The following is a 16,453-nucleotide window of genomic DNA, read 5'->3' on the forward strand; positions in this document are numbered from 1 at the left end:
GCACATCTTTGGACTGTGGGATGAAACCAGAGCAGACACGGGGAGAAGGTGCAAACTCCACACAGACAGTGATCAAAGTCGGAAATGAACCAGGGTCCCTGGCGCTGTGAGGCGGCAGTACTAACCCCTGTGCCACCTGCCTGAGGTAAACCTGAGGTTATCCAAAGCTCTACTGTTCATGTCTTAATTCTGAGCAAATCCCATTCCCCTATCACCCCTGTGCTCACTAATCTACATTGACTCTGGATCCACTGACATGCTGATTTTAAAATTCTCATCCTTGCTTTCAAATGCGTCCATGGTCTTGTCCCTCCCTAACTCAGCAATCCGCTGCAGCCATACAGCCCTGTCAGATATCTGTGCTCCTCAAACTCTACTCTTTGGTCTAACTCTGATTTTTATTCCTTGAGTCACCTCGCCCCAAGCGCTGGACTTCTGTCTACACCTCATTACGTTTTTCCTTTAAAACACACCATCTGACCCTAATATCTGTGAATGCGGTTTTGTGTCGCACTGTTTTATAATCCTCCTGTTAAGCACCATGGGACATTACATTAAAGCACAACATAAGTAGAAGTAATAATTATTGTGGGGATTGCTGTGAATTGTTATTGGTGATTGGTGAGTTATATTGTTAAGTTATATCGGGGTCGGTGAGTTATCACTTTCTTTCTCACTTACAGAATGCAGACGGTAACTGCTCAGTGAAACCACTCAAACAGAAACAGGTGGTGAGTCACCCTCCGCCCCTCACCCTCCGCCTCACTTTTTCCCCCACTCGGTGCAAATGCACACATTTCTCATCCTATTTTTATTCATGATAATATTTCTCTCTCTTTCCCCTGCATCCCCAGGTGGATGGTGTTAGTTACCTGCTGCAGGAAATCTATGGCATTGAGAATAAATATAACTGCCAGCAATCGAAGGTAGGAGATTCCAGAAACCTTCGCATTTGGGAGTTTGTCGGGCGGGGCACTTAGTCAAACCCTACATTCCTCCATCTGCAAACTATCTTTCTCCAATTAGAATCTGTATTCTCTCCTCCCACTCCCGCTGCCCACCCCCCTTTGCTCTGCTCACCCTCCCCCTCGAAGCCCCCCTCTCACTACCCTGGCTCATCCTCCCACTCACTGTCCCCTTTCCGCTCCCCTCCACACCCCAGCATCCCCTCATTCTCCCTTCCCCCTCCACCCACCCTCCACCCGCCCTCCACTCACCCCCTCCCTCTTCCCCCCTCCTCCCCCTCTCGCCTCCCCTTTCTCTGCAGTCTGTTTCTCACGATTCTTTTCTCCTTGTGCAGGGAGTTGATGATGAGCTCAGCGATAACAGTGCTGAATGTGTCGTGTGTCTCTCTGATGTTCGAGATACTCTCATCCTCCCATGTCGTCACTTGTGTCTGTGCAACGCCTGTGCAGATACGCTGCGGTACCAGGCCAACAACTGCCCAATCTGCAGACTACGTAAGAATGAAGGGGATAGATAGAGTGAACGTTCAAAGACTATTTCCTCGGGTGGATGGAGCTATTACAAGGGGGCATAACTATAGGGTTCGTGGTGGGAGATACAGGACGGATATCAGAGGAAGGTTCTTTACGCAGAGAGTGGTTGGGGTGTGGAATGGACTGCCTGCAGTGATAGTGGAGTCAGACACTTTAGAAACATTTAAGCGGTTATTGGATAGGCACATGGAGCACACCAGGATGGTAGGGAGTGGGATAGCTTGATCTTGGTTTCAGATAAAGCTCGGCACAACATCGTGGGCCGAAGGGCCTGTTCTGTGCTGTACTGTTCTATGTTCTATGTTCCCGTGTTCCCCGCGGTAACCGGCGTGTTTCCCGCGGTAACCGGCGTGTTCATCAACCCTATTCTCTTTCTCTCTCTTTGTCCCTAACAGCGTTCCGTGCTCTCCTGCAGATTAGAGCGATGAGGAAGAAAGTGGACCCTCTGACACCGAGTGGCTACAACCCAATCCTCGCTTCCCAGATTTCAGAGTCTGATGATCATTCGGTGGGTGGCAGTTATTGTAGCAAAGAGTGGGGTTGGGGTTGGGGTCAGGGTGGGTTGTGTTGGGGGTGGGGTTGCTGGGGGTTGGGTTGGAGTTGGGGTGGGGGTCAGGGTGGGGTTGCTGGGGGTTGGGTTGGAGTCGGGGTGGGGGTCAGGGTGGGTTGGGTTGGGGGTGGGGTTGCTGGGGGTCGGGTTGGAGTCGGGGTGGGGGGGTGTTGGGGTTTGGGTTGGAGTTGGGGTGGTGTTGGGATTTGGGTTGGAAGTGGGGTTCTGGTTGGGGTCAGGGTCGGGGTTGGGGTTGGGGTCGGGGTCGGGGTTGGGGTTGGGGTCAGGGTCGGTGATTGGGGTTGGGGTCGGGGTCGGGGTTGGGGTTGGGGTCAGGGTCGGTGATTGGGGTTGGGGTCGGGGTCGGGGTTGGGGTCAGGGTCGGTGGTTGGGGTCAGGGTCGGGGTCGGGGTTGGGGTCAGGGTCGGTGATTGGGGTTGGGGTCGGGGTCGGGGTTGGGTCGGGTTGGTTTGCGTTGATTGTGGTTGGATTGAGTTGGGTTGGACTGGAATTTGTTTCTGTTCAGTTTGGTTGTTCTGATCAAAAGTCAGCAGCAACCTGAAATGTTGTGTGGAATTTACCGGAGCTTACTGGAGATGGCAAGATGGCGGGCAAGGCCTACAAATCATACAGGTGACCACATGTATGACTCCAGACAGCAGAAAAACTGTCACACACTTAGTGAGCGGTGGAAAGTGATCAGTGTGGGAAATCCACCGGCTGCTGGGGGCGGGGGGAACATAAGAACATAAGAAATAGGAGCAGGAGTAGGCCATCTAGCCCCTCGAGCCTGCCCCGCCATTCAATAAGATCATGGCTGATCTGACGTGGATCAGCACCACTTACCCGCCTGATCCCCATAACCCTTAATTCCCTTACCGATCAGGAATCCATCCATCCGTGCTTTAAACATATTCAGCGAGGTAGCCTCCACCACCTCAGTGGGCAGAGAATTCCAGAGATTCACCACCCTCTGGGAGAAGAAGTTCCTCCTCAACTCTGTCTTAAACCGACCCCCCTTTATTTTGAGGCTGTGTCCTCTAGTTTTAACTTCCTTACTAAGTGGAAAGAATCTCTCCGCCTCCACCCTATCCAGCCCCCGCATTATCTTATAAGTCTCCATAAGATCCCCCCTCATCCTTCTAAACTCCAACGAGTACAAACCCAATCTCCTCAGCCTCTCCTCATAATCCAAACCCCTCATCTCCGGTATCAACCTGGTGAACCTTCTCTGCACTCCCTCCAATGCCAATATATCCTTCCTCATATAAGGGGACCAATACTGCACACAGTATTCCAGCTGCGGCCTCACCAATGCCCTGTACAGGTGCATCAAGACATCCCTGCTTTTATATTCTATCCCCCTCGCGATATAGGCCAACATCCCATTTGCCTTCTTGATCACCTGTTGTACCTGCAGACTGGGCTTTTGCGTCTCATGCACAAGGACCCCCAGGTCCCTTTGCACGGTAGCATGTTTTAGTTTGTTTCCATTGAGATAGTAATCCCATTTGTTATTATTTCCTCCAAAGTGTATAACCTCACATTTATCAACGTTATACTCCATTTGCCATATCCTCGCCCACTCACTCAGCCTGTCCAAATCTCTCTGCAGATCTTCTCCGTCCTCCACACGATTCACTTTTCCACTTATCTTTGTGTCGTCTGCAAACTTCGTTACCCTACACTCCGTCCCCTCCTCCAGATCATCTATATAAATGGTAAACAGTTGCGGCCCGAGTACCGATCCCTGCGGCACGCCACTAGTTACCTTCCTCCAACCGGAAAAACACCCATTTATTCCGACTCTTTGCTTCCTGTCGGATAGCCAGTCCCCAATCCACTTTAACACACTACCCCCAACTCCGTGTGCCCTAATCTTCTTCAGCAGCCTTTTATGGGGCACCTTATCAAACGCCTTTTGGAAATCCAAAAACACCGCATCCACCGGTTCTCCTCCATCAACCGCCCTAGTCACATCTTCATAAAAATCCAACATGTTCGTCAAGCACGACTTTCCCCTCATGAATCCATGCTGCGTCTGATTGATCGAACCATTTCTATCCAGATGCCCTGCTATCTCCTCTTTAATAATGGATTCCAGCATTTTCCCTACTACAGACGTTAAGCTGACCGGCCTATAGTTACCCGCCTTTTGTCTCCTTCCTTTTTTAAACAGCGGCGTAACATTAGCCGTTTTCCAATCAACCGGCACTACCCCAGAATGCAAGCTTGTTCATCAGACAATTAAAGCCAAACATCCTTGGGCTTCCTCGGATTTCCCAGGATTCCCCTGGGTCTCCCGTGTCTCCAGACAACCAAGCAGCTGACTTCACCAGTTTTGTCAGTGGCTCCTCAGGGGGTCTCTTGCTCAATGCCCAATCAGGGGACCCAGCAATGAAAAGCATGCAGCCCAATGAAAGCTGTCACCCTCTCATTGCATCTGAACCCCCTCTCCCATCAGCCCTTGCCGGGTCTCTCTTCCCAAGAATCCCCATCCCAATCCGCTTCACTCTGTCCAGGGATCCAGCAACATTCCCTAGTGAAAACCCCAAAGTGTTACTGCTACTGTGATTGGCTGGCAGGTCTTGGAGTAGGGATTTCTGCCCCCACTGGAGTCCTGATTGGTTGGAAGGCTTGACGCTGTCAGAGTAAATGTTTGATTACCTTGTAATGGCAACATGGAGAGTTCTCACCAACTCTCCAATCACCGGGCAGAACCCCTGTCACTGCCCTGAAACCCCACCCATTAACACTGGGCGGGACCCTGCGAGCTGTGGTCATCATCGTGGTGACATAACATAAGAACATAAGAAATAGGAGCAGGAGTAGGTCATCTAGCCCCTCAAGCCTGCCCCGCCATTCAATAAGATCAGGGCTGATCTGATAGTGGGTTCAGTTCCACTTACCCGCCCGCTTCCCATAACCCTTAATTCCCTTAATGGTTAAAAATCTATCTATCTGTGACTTAAACTCTTTACTCTTATGTGAGGAATAAAAGAATGACCAGGGTGAGTTTAGGGCCGGTCAAGGACAGTAGTGGGAACTTGTGTATGGAGTCAGTAGAGATAGGAGAGGTGATGAATGAATACCGTGGCGGCACGGTAGCACAGTGGTTAGCACTGCTGCTTCACAGCTCCAGGGACCTGGGTTCGATTCCCGGCTTGGGTCACTGTCTGTGTGGAGTTTGCTCATTCTCCTCGTGTCTGCGTGGGTTTCCTCCGGGTGCTCCGGTTTCCTCCCACAGTCCAAAGATGTGCGGGTTAGGTTGATTGGCCAAGCTAAAATTGCTCTTAGTGTCCTGGGATGCGTAGGTTAGAGGGATTAGTGGGTAAATATGTAGGGATATGGGGGTAGGGCCTGGGTGGGATTGTGGTTGGTGCAGACTCGATGCGCCGAATGGCCTCTTTCTGTGCTGTAGGGTTTCTAAGATTTCTAAGATACTTTTCTTCAGTGTTCACCAAGAGAGGGGCCATGTTTTTGGGGAAGCAAAGGTGTTACAGGCTAATAGGCTGGAGGAAGTAGATGTTCGGAGGGAGGATGTACTAACAGTTTTGAATAAACTGAAGGTCGATAAGTCCTCTGGGCCTGATGAAATATATTCTAGGATTCTTTGGGAGGCAAGGGATGAGATTGCAGAGCCTTTGGCTTTGATCTTTGGGTCCTCACTGTCCACGGGGATGGTGCCAGAGAACTGGAGAGTGGCAAATGTTGTTCCTCTGTTTAAGAAAGGGAATAGAAATGACCCTGGTAATTATAGGTCGGTTAGTCTTACTTCGGTGGTTGGTAAGTTGATGGAAAAGGTCCTTAGGGATGGGATTTACGACCATTTAGAAAGATACGGATTAATCCGGGATAGTCAGCACGGTTCGTGAAGGGCAAGTCGTGCCTCACAAATTTGATAGAATTTTTTGAGGCGGTAACTAAGTGTGTTGATGAAGGTAGGGCAGTTGATGTCATATACATGGATTTTAGTAAGGCGTTTGATAAGGTCCCCCATGGTCGGCTTATGATGAAAGTAAGTGGGATAGAGGGAAAGTTGGCCGATTGGATAGGTAACTGGCTATCTGATCGGAGACAGAGGGTGGTGGTGGATGGAAAATTTCGGATTGGAGGCAGATTGCTAGCAGAGTGCCACAGGGATCAGTGCTTGGTCCTCTGCGATTTGTGATTTTTATTAATGACTTAGAGGAGGGGGCTGAAGGGTGGATCAGTAAATTTGCTGATGACACCAAGATTGGTGGAGTAGTGGATGAGGTGGAGGGCTGTTGTCGGCTGCAAAGAGACATAGATAGGATGCAAAGCTGGGCTGAAAAATGGCAAATGGAGTTTAACCCTGATAAATGTGAGGTGATTCATTTTGGTAGGACTAATTTAAATGTGGATTACAGGGTCAAAGGTAGGGTTCTGAAGACTGTGGAGGAACAGAGAGATCTTGGGGTCCATATCCACAGATCTCTGAAGGTTGCCACTCACGTGGATAGAGCTGTGAAGATGGCCTATAGTGTGTTAGCTTTTATGAACAGGGGGTTGGAGTTTAAGAGCCGTGGGGTTATGCTGCAACTGTACAGGACCTTGGTGAGACCACATTTGGAATATTGTGTGCAGTTCTGGTCACCTCACTATAAGAAGGATGTGGAAGCGCTGGAAAGAATGCAAAGGGGATTTACCAGGATGCTGCCTGGTTTGGAGGGTAGGTCTTATGAGGAAAGGTTGAGGGAGCTGGGGCTGTTCTGTCTGGAGCGGAGGAGGTTGAGGGGGGTTAATAGAGGTTTATAATATGATGAAGGGGATAGATAGAGTGAACATTCAAAGACTACTTCCTCGGGTGGATGGAGCTATTACAAGGGGGCGTAACTATAGGGTTCATGGTGGGAGATATAGGAAGGATGTCCGAGGTAGGTTCTTTATTCAGAGAGTGGTTCGGGTGTGGAATGGACTGCCTGCAGTGATAGTGGAGTCAGACACTTTAGGAACATTTAAGTGGTTATTGGATAGGCACATGGAGCACACCAGGATGATGGGGAGTGGGATAGCTTGATCTTGGTTTCAGATAAAGCTCGGCACAACATCGTGGGCCGAAGGGCCTGTTCTGTGCTGTACTGTTCTATGTTCTATGTCTAAACACATTTAACGAGGTAGCCTCTACTGCTTCATTGGGCAGAGAATTCCAAAGATTCACTACCCTCTGGGAGAAGAAGTTCCTCCTCAACTCTGTTCTAAATTGATTCCCCCATATTTTGAGGCTATGCCCCTTAGTTCTTGTTTCCATTGTAAGTGGAAATAACCTCGCTGCTTCTACCCTGTCTAGCCCCTTCATTATCTTATATGTCTCTATAAGATCTCCCTTCAACCTTCTAAACTCCAATGAGTACAGGCCCAGTCTACATAGAACATAGAACAGTACAGCACAGAACAGGCCCTTCGGCCCACAATGTTGTGCCGAGCTTTATCTGAAACCAAGATCAAGCTATCCCACTCCCCATCATCCTGGTGTGCTCCATGTGCCTATCCAATAACCGCTTGGAATGCGCTGCCAAGTAGGGTGGTGGAGGCAGACACGCTGGCATCGTTTCAGACTTACCTGGATAGTCATATGAGCAGTCTGGGAATGGAGGGATACAAACGAATGGTCTAGTTGGACCAATGAGCGGCACAGGCTTGGAGGGCCGAAGGGCCTGTTTCCTGTGCTTTACTGTTCTTTGTTCTTTGTTTGTTCTTTGTTTGTTAAATGTTCCTAAAGTGTCTGACTCCACTATCACTGCAGGCAGTCCATTCCACACCCCAACCACTCTGAGTAAAGAACCTGCCTCGGACATCCTTCCTATATCTCCCACCATGAACCCTATAGTTATGCCCCCTTGTAATAGCTCTATCCATCCGAGTCTACTCAATCTCTCCTCATAAACTAACCCCCTCATCTCCGGAATCAACCTGGTGAACCTTCTCTGTACCCCCTCCAAAGCTAATATATCCTTTCTTAAATAAGGGAACCAAAATTGTACACTGTACTCTAGGTGTGGCCTCACCAGTACCCTGACAGCAGAGATTTTGGAGCAAGGCCAAAAGTTAATTGACTTTTCCAATCCGCCCATGACGATGCTAGCCACTGGCAGGGATGGAAAGCCCCAGCCTCTGTCTCTCTCTCCACAGATGCTGCCAGACCTGCTGAGTGCCTCCAACATTTTTTTTTCTTTGTTCTTTGAGGGGCATGGACAGAGTGGATAGTCTGAAGCTAGAGTTCATGGGTTTAAGGTGTGAGGGGCAAGGTTTAAAGGAGATGTACGAGGCAGGTTTTTTACACAGAGGGTGGTGGGTGCCTGGAACTCGTTGCCGGGAGAGGTAGTGGAAGCGGATACGGTAGTGACTTTTAAGGGGTGTCTTGACAAATACATGAATAGGATGGGAATAGAGGGATATGGTCCCCGGAAGGGTAGGGGGTTTTAGTTGTCAGGCAGCATGGTCGGTGCAGGCTTGGAGGGCCGAAGGGCCTGTTCCTGTGCTGTAATTTTCTTTGTTCTTTGTTCATTTTCTGTTTTTGTTTCAGATTTCCAGCATCTTCCGGGGTTTGCTGTTGGGTTTGGCCAGTTTGGTCACTGATTATAAAATGTATTTTCCTTCTTTCCCCAGTCCTCTGATCGCATTCCCTCAGGATATGAGGCTGTCTCACTGCTGGAAGCTCTGAATGGCCCCCTCGTTCCGTCACCGTCAGCCCCTCCCATTCACCTGATTCGAGATGGCCATGCACCCACTCCGTTACCTTCCTTCGGGCCTGATGGACGGACTCTTTCTGTGCGCACCTTGTCTCCGCTGGACAGAGCATGTGACAGAGCATGTGACAGAGCATGTGACAGTGCCAGCCAAGGCTTCAAGCTGAAGAGAACCACTTCTAAGTAAGTAAAACCTTCATTCCCCAATGGAAAGGTCTGAGAGATCTCTGATTTTCTCTGTCTCTTTCACTCTCTATTTCTCTCTCTCTTTCTCCCCCTCTCTTTCTCTCTCTCTCTCTCTGTTGACAGGATTCACTCTTTCTTTTAAGGTCACTCTCACAGAACTCTTCCATTCTGCATGAGGAAGATGAAGAGAAATCCTTTAGCGATGGGGAGATAGCGTCCCCCAGAAAACCCAACAATCAGGAACTTGAGGTATTGTGTTCCGAAAAATTTGGCTCAGTTTAGTTGCTTACCTGTCATCAGATAAACGCAGGCCCTCAAAACCCCATGATAAACGCAGGCCCTCTAAACCCCATGATAAGCACAGGCCCTCAAAACCCCATGATAAACGCAGGCCCTCTAAACCCCATGATAAATGCAGGCCCTCTAAACCCCATGATAAACGCAGGCCCTCTAAAACCCTGAGGTAAATGCCGGCCCCTTGTGGTAGCTGCCCCTTTAAGGGGCATACATTGGGAGGATCATGTGACCTGATTGCCCAGTGGTGAATGAATGCGAGGATCTCGGACAGACCGCAGGCCTAAGCAGCCAGAACTGATCCTAGAGTTGGAAGTGAGAACATCGTGAAAGTTCTTGGTGCATTTATGTGTTTGTAAATAAACCATTGTAAAAACAAAAATAAAAAATGCTGGAAAATCTCAGCAGGTCTGACAGCATCTGGGGAGAGTATAGAGCCAACGTTTTGAGTCTGGATGACCCTTCATCAGAGCTATTTAAACTAACTTGTGGTCATCAATCCTTCCCATTGCTACGTTGGCGATGAGCTAAATCAGAGCAACTCCATGTGGAGTGAGGAATTCGAAGAGAACATTGTTGTAAAACTGCAGAGCGAATCAGATCGATCCCAGCATGAAAAAGAGGGAGCGAGCGCTTTGGGAAGTTAGAAGTCTTCGACACAATCACTGAGAACTGAGTACAGTGTGTGGAATGAGTATTTTTTCAGGGCAAATGGAATACGGGGGGAGGATAAGAAGAAAGTCTAAAGATGTGCAGGTTAGGGGACACAAGAGGGGACACTAGCCATGCTAGTGTCAGGAGGATTAGCAGGGTAAATACATGGGGTTACGGGGATAGGGCCTGAGTGGGATTGTTGTTGCTACAGACTCAATGGGCCGAATGACCTCCTTATGCACTGTAGAGATTCTATGAAAGTTATTTTATTTGCTGCACGTGGGACTCCGATACATAACTTGATCGAAAGTTTAACATCCCCAGATGCTCCTGACATGAAGACATTTGTTGACATTCGTTGAGCTAGGAAAGGGGCATTTCCACCCTAAAGCCTTGGTAACATTGCAGAGATACAAATTTAACTCAATGGGGAGACTCCTGGAGGAGACCATTGCAGCCTTAACAGCAAGGCTAAAGCAGACTGTACAGCATTATGACTTTGGTCACCTTTAAATGACATGTTAAGAGACTGATTGGTATGAAGTATCAATAATGCAGCTATACAAAGGAAACTGTTGGCTAAGTCTGACTTTTAAGGCGGCGCTGGAAGCGGCGACAGTGATAGGGAATGGTGATAGGGATAGGGAATGGTGATAGGGAATGGTGACAGCGATAGGGAATGGTGATAGGGATAGGGAATGGTGATAGGGATAGGGAATGGTGACAGCAATAGGGAATGGTGACAGCGATAGGGAATGGTGACAGCGATAGGGAATGGTGATAGGGAATGGTGATAGGGAATGGTGACAGCGATAGGGAATGGTGATAGGGAATGGTGATAGGGAATGGTGACAGCGATAGGGAATGGTGACAGCGATAGGGAATGGTGACAGCGATAGGGAAGGATAGGGAATGGTGACAGCGATAGGGAAGGATAGGGAATGGTGACAGCGATAGGGAATGGTGATAGTGATAGGGAATGGTGAGAAGGGACCCAGGAATTAGGAAGCAAGCAAAGCATCATGGTACCAGTTGGGGCGGGAAACTGCGAGTATTAATGGTGCCAGAGGCAAGGGATTGGATTAACCGCAAGCAGCGAGTTGAATGCAGAAATGGGAAGAATCACTAAATACCGAAGATTTAAGCAGCTAAGGAGTAACACAGAGTGCGTTTGGTATGAGGGAAGCCACTCCTCTAAAGTGCGTAGATTTAGAGGAACATAGAGCTTCAGGTGTGGAAGAAAAGGTCACCTGAGGTCGAAGTGTAAAAAAGCAGAGTGAACTCGGCACCCGTCGGGTAAATAATTCAGCCCCGGTTTATAGCATGGAGGATTGTCCAGCAGGGGAACAAAACGTTCTGTCATTAAACAGGATACAATAAGAAGGAAAAGAGAGACTTTTAAAAAGTACAAGGGGAGCAAATCTGTGGTGACACTAGTGAGGTATAGAATGTGCAGGGTGGAGCTTAAGAAAGCAATTCGGAATGCAAAGGGGGATATGAGAAAGCTCTGGCTGGTAAAAATAGGGAAAATCCCAAGTTATTCTATGAGTATATCAATGGGAAGAGGATAACCAGGGAAAGAGTAGGGCCCATTAGGGACCAAAGGGGGTAACCTGTGGGTGGAGCCAGAGGGTATTGGTTGGGTGTTGAATGAATATTTCACATCCGTCTTCGCCCAAGAGAGTGAGGACAATGGTGTGGAATTCAGGGAGAGAGACTGTGAGGTTCTTGAGCAAATTGACCCAGGGAAGGACAAGGTATGGGGGGTGTTGGCAGCTTTAAAAGTGGATAAATCTCCAGGTCCAGATGGATTGTGTCCTGGGCTGCTGTGGGGGCAAGGGAGAAGATTGCAGGGGCTCTGACCCAAATCTTCAATTCCTCTCTGGCCACGGGAGAGGTGCCGGACGACTGGAGAACAGTTAATGTGGTTCTGCTATTTAAGAAGGGTTGTAGAGATAAACCAGGGAAACTACAGACCAGTGAGTCTCACGTCAGTGGTAGGGAAACTATTGGAGAAACTTCTGAAGGAGAGCGTTCCTCTCCACTTGGAGAGGCAAAGCTTGATCAGGGAGAGTCAGCATTGGCTTTATCAGAGGGAGGTCATGTCTGACAAATTTGATTGAATTTTTTGAGGAGGTGACCAGGTGTGTACAAAGACCAGTTCAGCACAGGAGAAGGCCCTTCGGCCCTCCAAGCCTGCACCAATCATGATGCCTGCCTAAACTAAAACCGTATGCACTTAGAGTCCGTATCCTTCCATTCCCATCCTATTCATGTATTCGTCTCAAACCCCCTTAAATGCCGCTATCGTACCTGCTCCCACCACCTCCCCAGGCAGCGCGTTCCAGACATTCACCACCCTCTGTGTAAAAAGGTTTTTCCTCACATGCCGCGGAAACCTCCTGCCCCTCACCTTTAACCTATGTCCCCTCATAGATGAGGGTGGTGCAGGCGATGTAGTTTATATGGATTTCAGCAAAGCCTTTGACAAGGTCCCACATGGGAGACTTGTAAAGAAGGTAAATTCACATGGGATACAGGGTAATTTGATAAAGTGGATTCAGAATTGGCTCAGTTGTAGGAGACAGAGGGTGATGACAGAAGGCTGCTTTAGTGACTGGAAGCCAGTGTCCAGTGGCGTACCACAGGGATCTGTGTTGGGCCCCTTATTATTTATCATTTATATAAATGACATTGAGAAAGGATATACTGGCACTGGAGGGGGTGCAGAGTAGATTCACTAGATTGATTCCAGAGTTGAGAGGGTTGGCTTATGGGGAGAGACTGAGTAGATTGGGGCTATACTCATTGGAATTCAGAAGAATGAGGGGAGATCTTATAGAAACATATAAAATTATGAAGGGAATAGATAAGATAGAAGCAGGGAAGTTGTTTCCATTGGCAGGTGAAACTAGAACCAGGGGGCATAACCTGAAAATAAGGGGGAGCAGATTTAAGACTGAATTGAGGAGGAACTTCTTGACCCAAAGGGTTGTGAATCTGTGGAATTCCCTGCCCAGTGAAGCAGTTGAGGCTATCTCACTGAATGTTTTTAAGGCAAGGATAGATAAATTTTTGAACAGTAAAGGAATTAAGGGTTATGGTGAGCGGGCGGGTAACTGGAGCTGAGTCCACGAAGAGATCAACCATGATCTTATTGAATGGTGGAGCAGGCTCGAGGGGCCAGATGGCCTACTCCTGCTCCTAGTTCTTATGATGAATATGTGGGGGTAGGATTAGTAAGTTTGTGGCTAACACAAAGACTGGCCGGGTGTTAACAGTGAGGCGGAGTGTCCTGGGCTACAAGAAGATATGGACGGAATGGTCAAAGGGGCGGATAAGTGGCAGATGGAATTTAACCCTGAAAACTGTGAGGTGATGCACTTTGGAAGGAGCAATTTGACAAGAAAGTACTCAATGAATGGTAAGACACTGGGAAGTTCTGTGGGACAAAGGGACCTTGGTGTGTTTGTCCACAGATCTCTGAAGACAGAAGGGAATGTTAGTAGGGTGGTGAAAAAGGCATATGGGACGCTCGCCTTTATCAATCGAGGTAGATTACAAAAGCAGGGAGGTCATGATGGAGTTGTACAGAACTTTGGTGAGGTCACAGCTGGAGCACTGTGTGCAGTTCTCGTCGCCACATTATCGGAAGGATGTGATTGCACTGGAGGGGGTGCGGAGGAGATTCACCAGGATGCTACCTGGGATGGAACATTTAAGTTATGAAGAGAGGTTGGGTAAGGCTTCGGTTGTTTTCATTGGAGCAGAGAAGACTGAGGGGCGACCTGATCGAGGTGTTCAAGATTATGAGGGGCATGGACAGAGTGGATAAGGAGCAGCTGTTCCCCTTAGTTGAAGGGTCAGTCACGAGGGGACATAGGTTCAAGATGAGGGGCAGGAGGTTCAGCGGTTTTTGAGGAAAAACTTTTTTACCCAGAGGGTGGTGATGGTCTGGAATGCGTTGCCTGGGAGGGTGGTGGAGGCGGGATGCCTCACATCCTTTAAAAAGTACCTGGATGAGCACTTGGCACATCATAACATTCAGAGCTATGGGCCAAGTGCTCATCATAGAAAATCATAGAAACCCTACAGTGCAGAAGGAGGCCATTCGGCCCATCGAGTCTGCACCGACCACAATCCCACCCATGTATTTACCCACTAATCCCTCTAACCTACGCATTTTAGGATTGATTCTAAGGGGCAATTTTTAACCTGGCCAATCAACCTAACCCGCACATCTTTGGACTGTGGGAGGAAACCGGAGCACCCGGAGGAAACCCACGCAGACACGAGGAGAATGTGCAAACTCGACACAGACAGTGACCCGAGCCGGGAATCAAACCCGGGACCCTGGAGCTGTGAAGCAGCAGTGCTAACCACTGCGCTACCGTGCCGCCCCGTGCTGATAGGGTTAGGTGGGAGTTCAGGTGTTTCTCGCATGAAGTCCCGGGACAGTGCTCACTAATGACATGCTGATGTATTAAAGTGAGCTTGCTGCGGTCCCACAACATGTTTCACACCACTCGACTGGCAAGAGGGCCGGTAAGATCGGAACTCAGAAACTCGCCAGTGTGAATTGCGCTCTGGGATTTTGAGTGGGTGCCGCCATTCTCTGAGGCGGACATTTGCGGCCTCAAAATCACCCCCCTGAAACTAGAAGCAGGAGGAGGCCATTCAGCCCTTTGAGCCTGCTCTGCCTTTCATTTTGATCGTCAAATTCAATATCCTGATCCCCCCACCCCCCGCCCATATCCCTCGATCCCTTTAGCCCCAAGAGCCAAATCTAATTCCTTCTTGAAATCAGACAACGTTTTGGCCTCAGCTACTTTCTGTGGGAGTGAATTCCACACATTCACCACTCTCTGGTGAAGAAATTTCTCCTCCCCTCAGTTCTAAAAGGTTACTCCTTATCCGCAAACTATGACCCCTAGTTCTGGACTCCCCCACCATTGAGAACATTCTTTCTGAATCTACCCTGTCTAACCCTGTTAGAATTTTATAAGTTTCTATGAGATCCCCTCTCACTCTTCTCAACTCCAGTGAATATAATGCGAACCGACTTAGTCTCTCCTCATATGACAGACCTGCCATCCCAGGAATCAGCCTGGTAAACCTTCGCTGTGCTCCCTCTATAGCAAGGACATCCTTCCTCAGATAAGGACACCAAAATTGCACACAATACTCCAGGTGTGGCCTCACCAACGCCCTATACAATTGCAGCAAAACACTCCTATCCCTATACTCAAATTCTCTCGCGTTATGAAGGCCAACATACCATTTGCCTTCTTTACTGCCTGCTGTACCTGTGCGCTTACTTTCAGCAACCGATGCACAAGGACCCCAAGGTCTGGCTGAGTAACCACCTCTCTCAATTTATACCCATTCAAATAATCTGTCTTCCTATTATTGCTACCAAAGTGGATAACCTCACATTTATCCACATTATACTGCATCTGCCTGCAGATACCCACACACTCAGCCTGTTCAAATCACGCTGAAGCATCTCTGCATCCTCCTCACAGCTCACAGCTTTGTGTCATCTGCAAATTTGGAGATAATACATTTAGTTTTCTCTTCCAAATCATTAATTCATGAAGGGCAGGTCATGTTTGACTAATTTGGTGGAATTCTTTGAGAACATTACATGTGCAGTGGACAATGGGGAACCTGTGGATGTGGTGTATCTGGATTTCCAGAAGGCATTTGACAAGGTGCTGCATCAAAGACTGCTACATAAGATAAAGGTGCACGGTGTTACGGGTAATGTATTAGCATGGATAGAGGATTGGTTAACTCACAGAAAGCAAAGAGTGGGGGTAAATGGGTGTTTTTCTGGTTGGCGATCAGTGACTAGTGGTGTGCCTCAGGGATCAGTGTCGGGACCGCAATTGTTTATGATTTACATAGGTGATTTGGAGTTGGGGACCAAGTGTAGTGTGTCAAAATTCGCAGATGACACTAAGATGAGTGGAAGAGCAAAGTGTGCAGAGGATATTGAAAGTCTGCAAAGGGATATAGATAGTCTAAGTGAGTGGACGAGGGTCTGGAAGATGGAGTACAATGCTGGTAAATGTGAGGTCATCCATTTTGATAGAAATAACAGCAAAATGGACTATTATTTAAATGGTAAAAAATTGCAGCATGCTGCTGTGCAGAGGGACCTGGGTGTCCTTCTACGAGTCACAAGGAGTTGGTTTGCAGGTGCAGCAGGTAATTAAGAAGGCAAATGGAATTTTGTCCTTCATTGCTAGAGGGATGGAGTTTAAAAACAGCGAGGTTATGTTGCAGCTGTATAAGGTGCTGGTGAGGCCACACCTGGAGTACTGTGTACAGTCTCCTTACTTGAGAAAGGATATACTGGCACTGGAGGGGGTGCAGAGGAGATTCACTAGGTTGATTCCAGAGTTGAGGGGTTGGCTTATGAGGAGAGACTGAGTAGACTGGGGCTATACTCATTGGAATTCAGAAGAATGAGGGGAGATCTTATGGAAACATATAAGATTATGAAGGGAATAGATAAGATAGAAGCAGGGAAGTTGTTTCCACTGGCAGATGAA

General features: G+C 48.4%; 1 protein-coding gene across 1 annotated transcript in view; it reads left to right on the plus strand.

Moving 5' to 3' along the window:
• Positions 1-16,453, plus strand: part of rnf157 (ring finger protein 157) — a 102,823-nt gene that overhangs the window by 22,010 nt on the left and 64,360 nt on the right. Inside the window, exons 6-11 of the mRNA XM_078226078.1 lie at positions 684-731; positions 855-926; positions 1,301-1,460; positions 1,895-2,007; positions 8,680-8,942; positions 9,089-9,194. Of these exons, the coding sequence (XP_078082204.1) occupies positions 684-731; positions 855-926; positions 1,301-1,460; positions 1,895-2,007; positions 8,680-8,942; positions 9,089-9,194 (762 nt within the window). The remainder of the gene's footprint in view (positions 1-683; positions 732-854; positions 927-1,300; positions 1,461-1,894; positions 2,008-8,679; positions 8,943-9,088; positions 9,195-16,453) is intronic.

Source organism: Mustelus asterias, chromosome 12 (genome assembly GCF_964213995.1).
Source record: "Mustelus asterias chromosome 12, sMusAst1.hap1.1, whole genome shotgun sequence".
Classification (NCBI taxonomy): domain Eukaryota; kingdom Metazoa; phylum Chordata; class Chondrichthyes; order Carcharhiniformes; family Triakidae; genus Mustelus; species Mustelus asterias.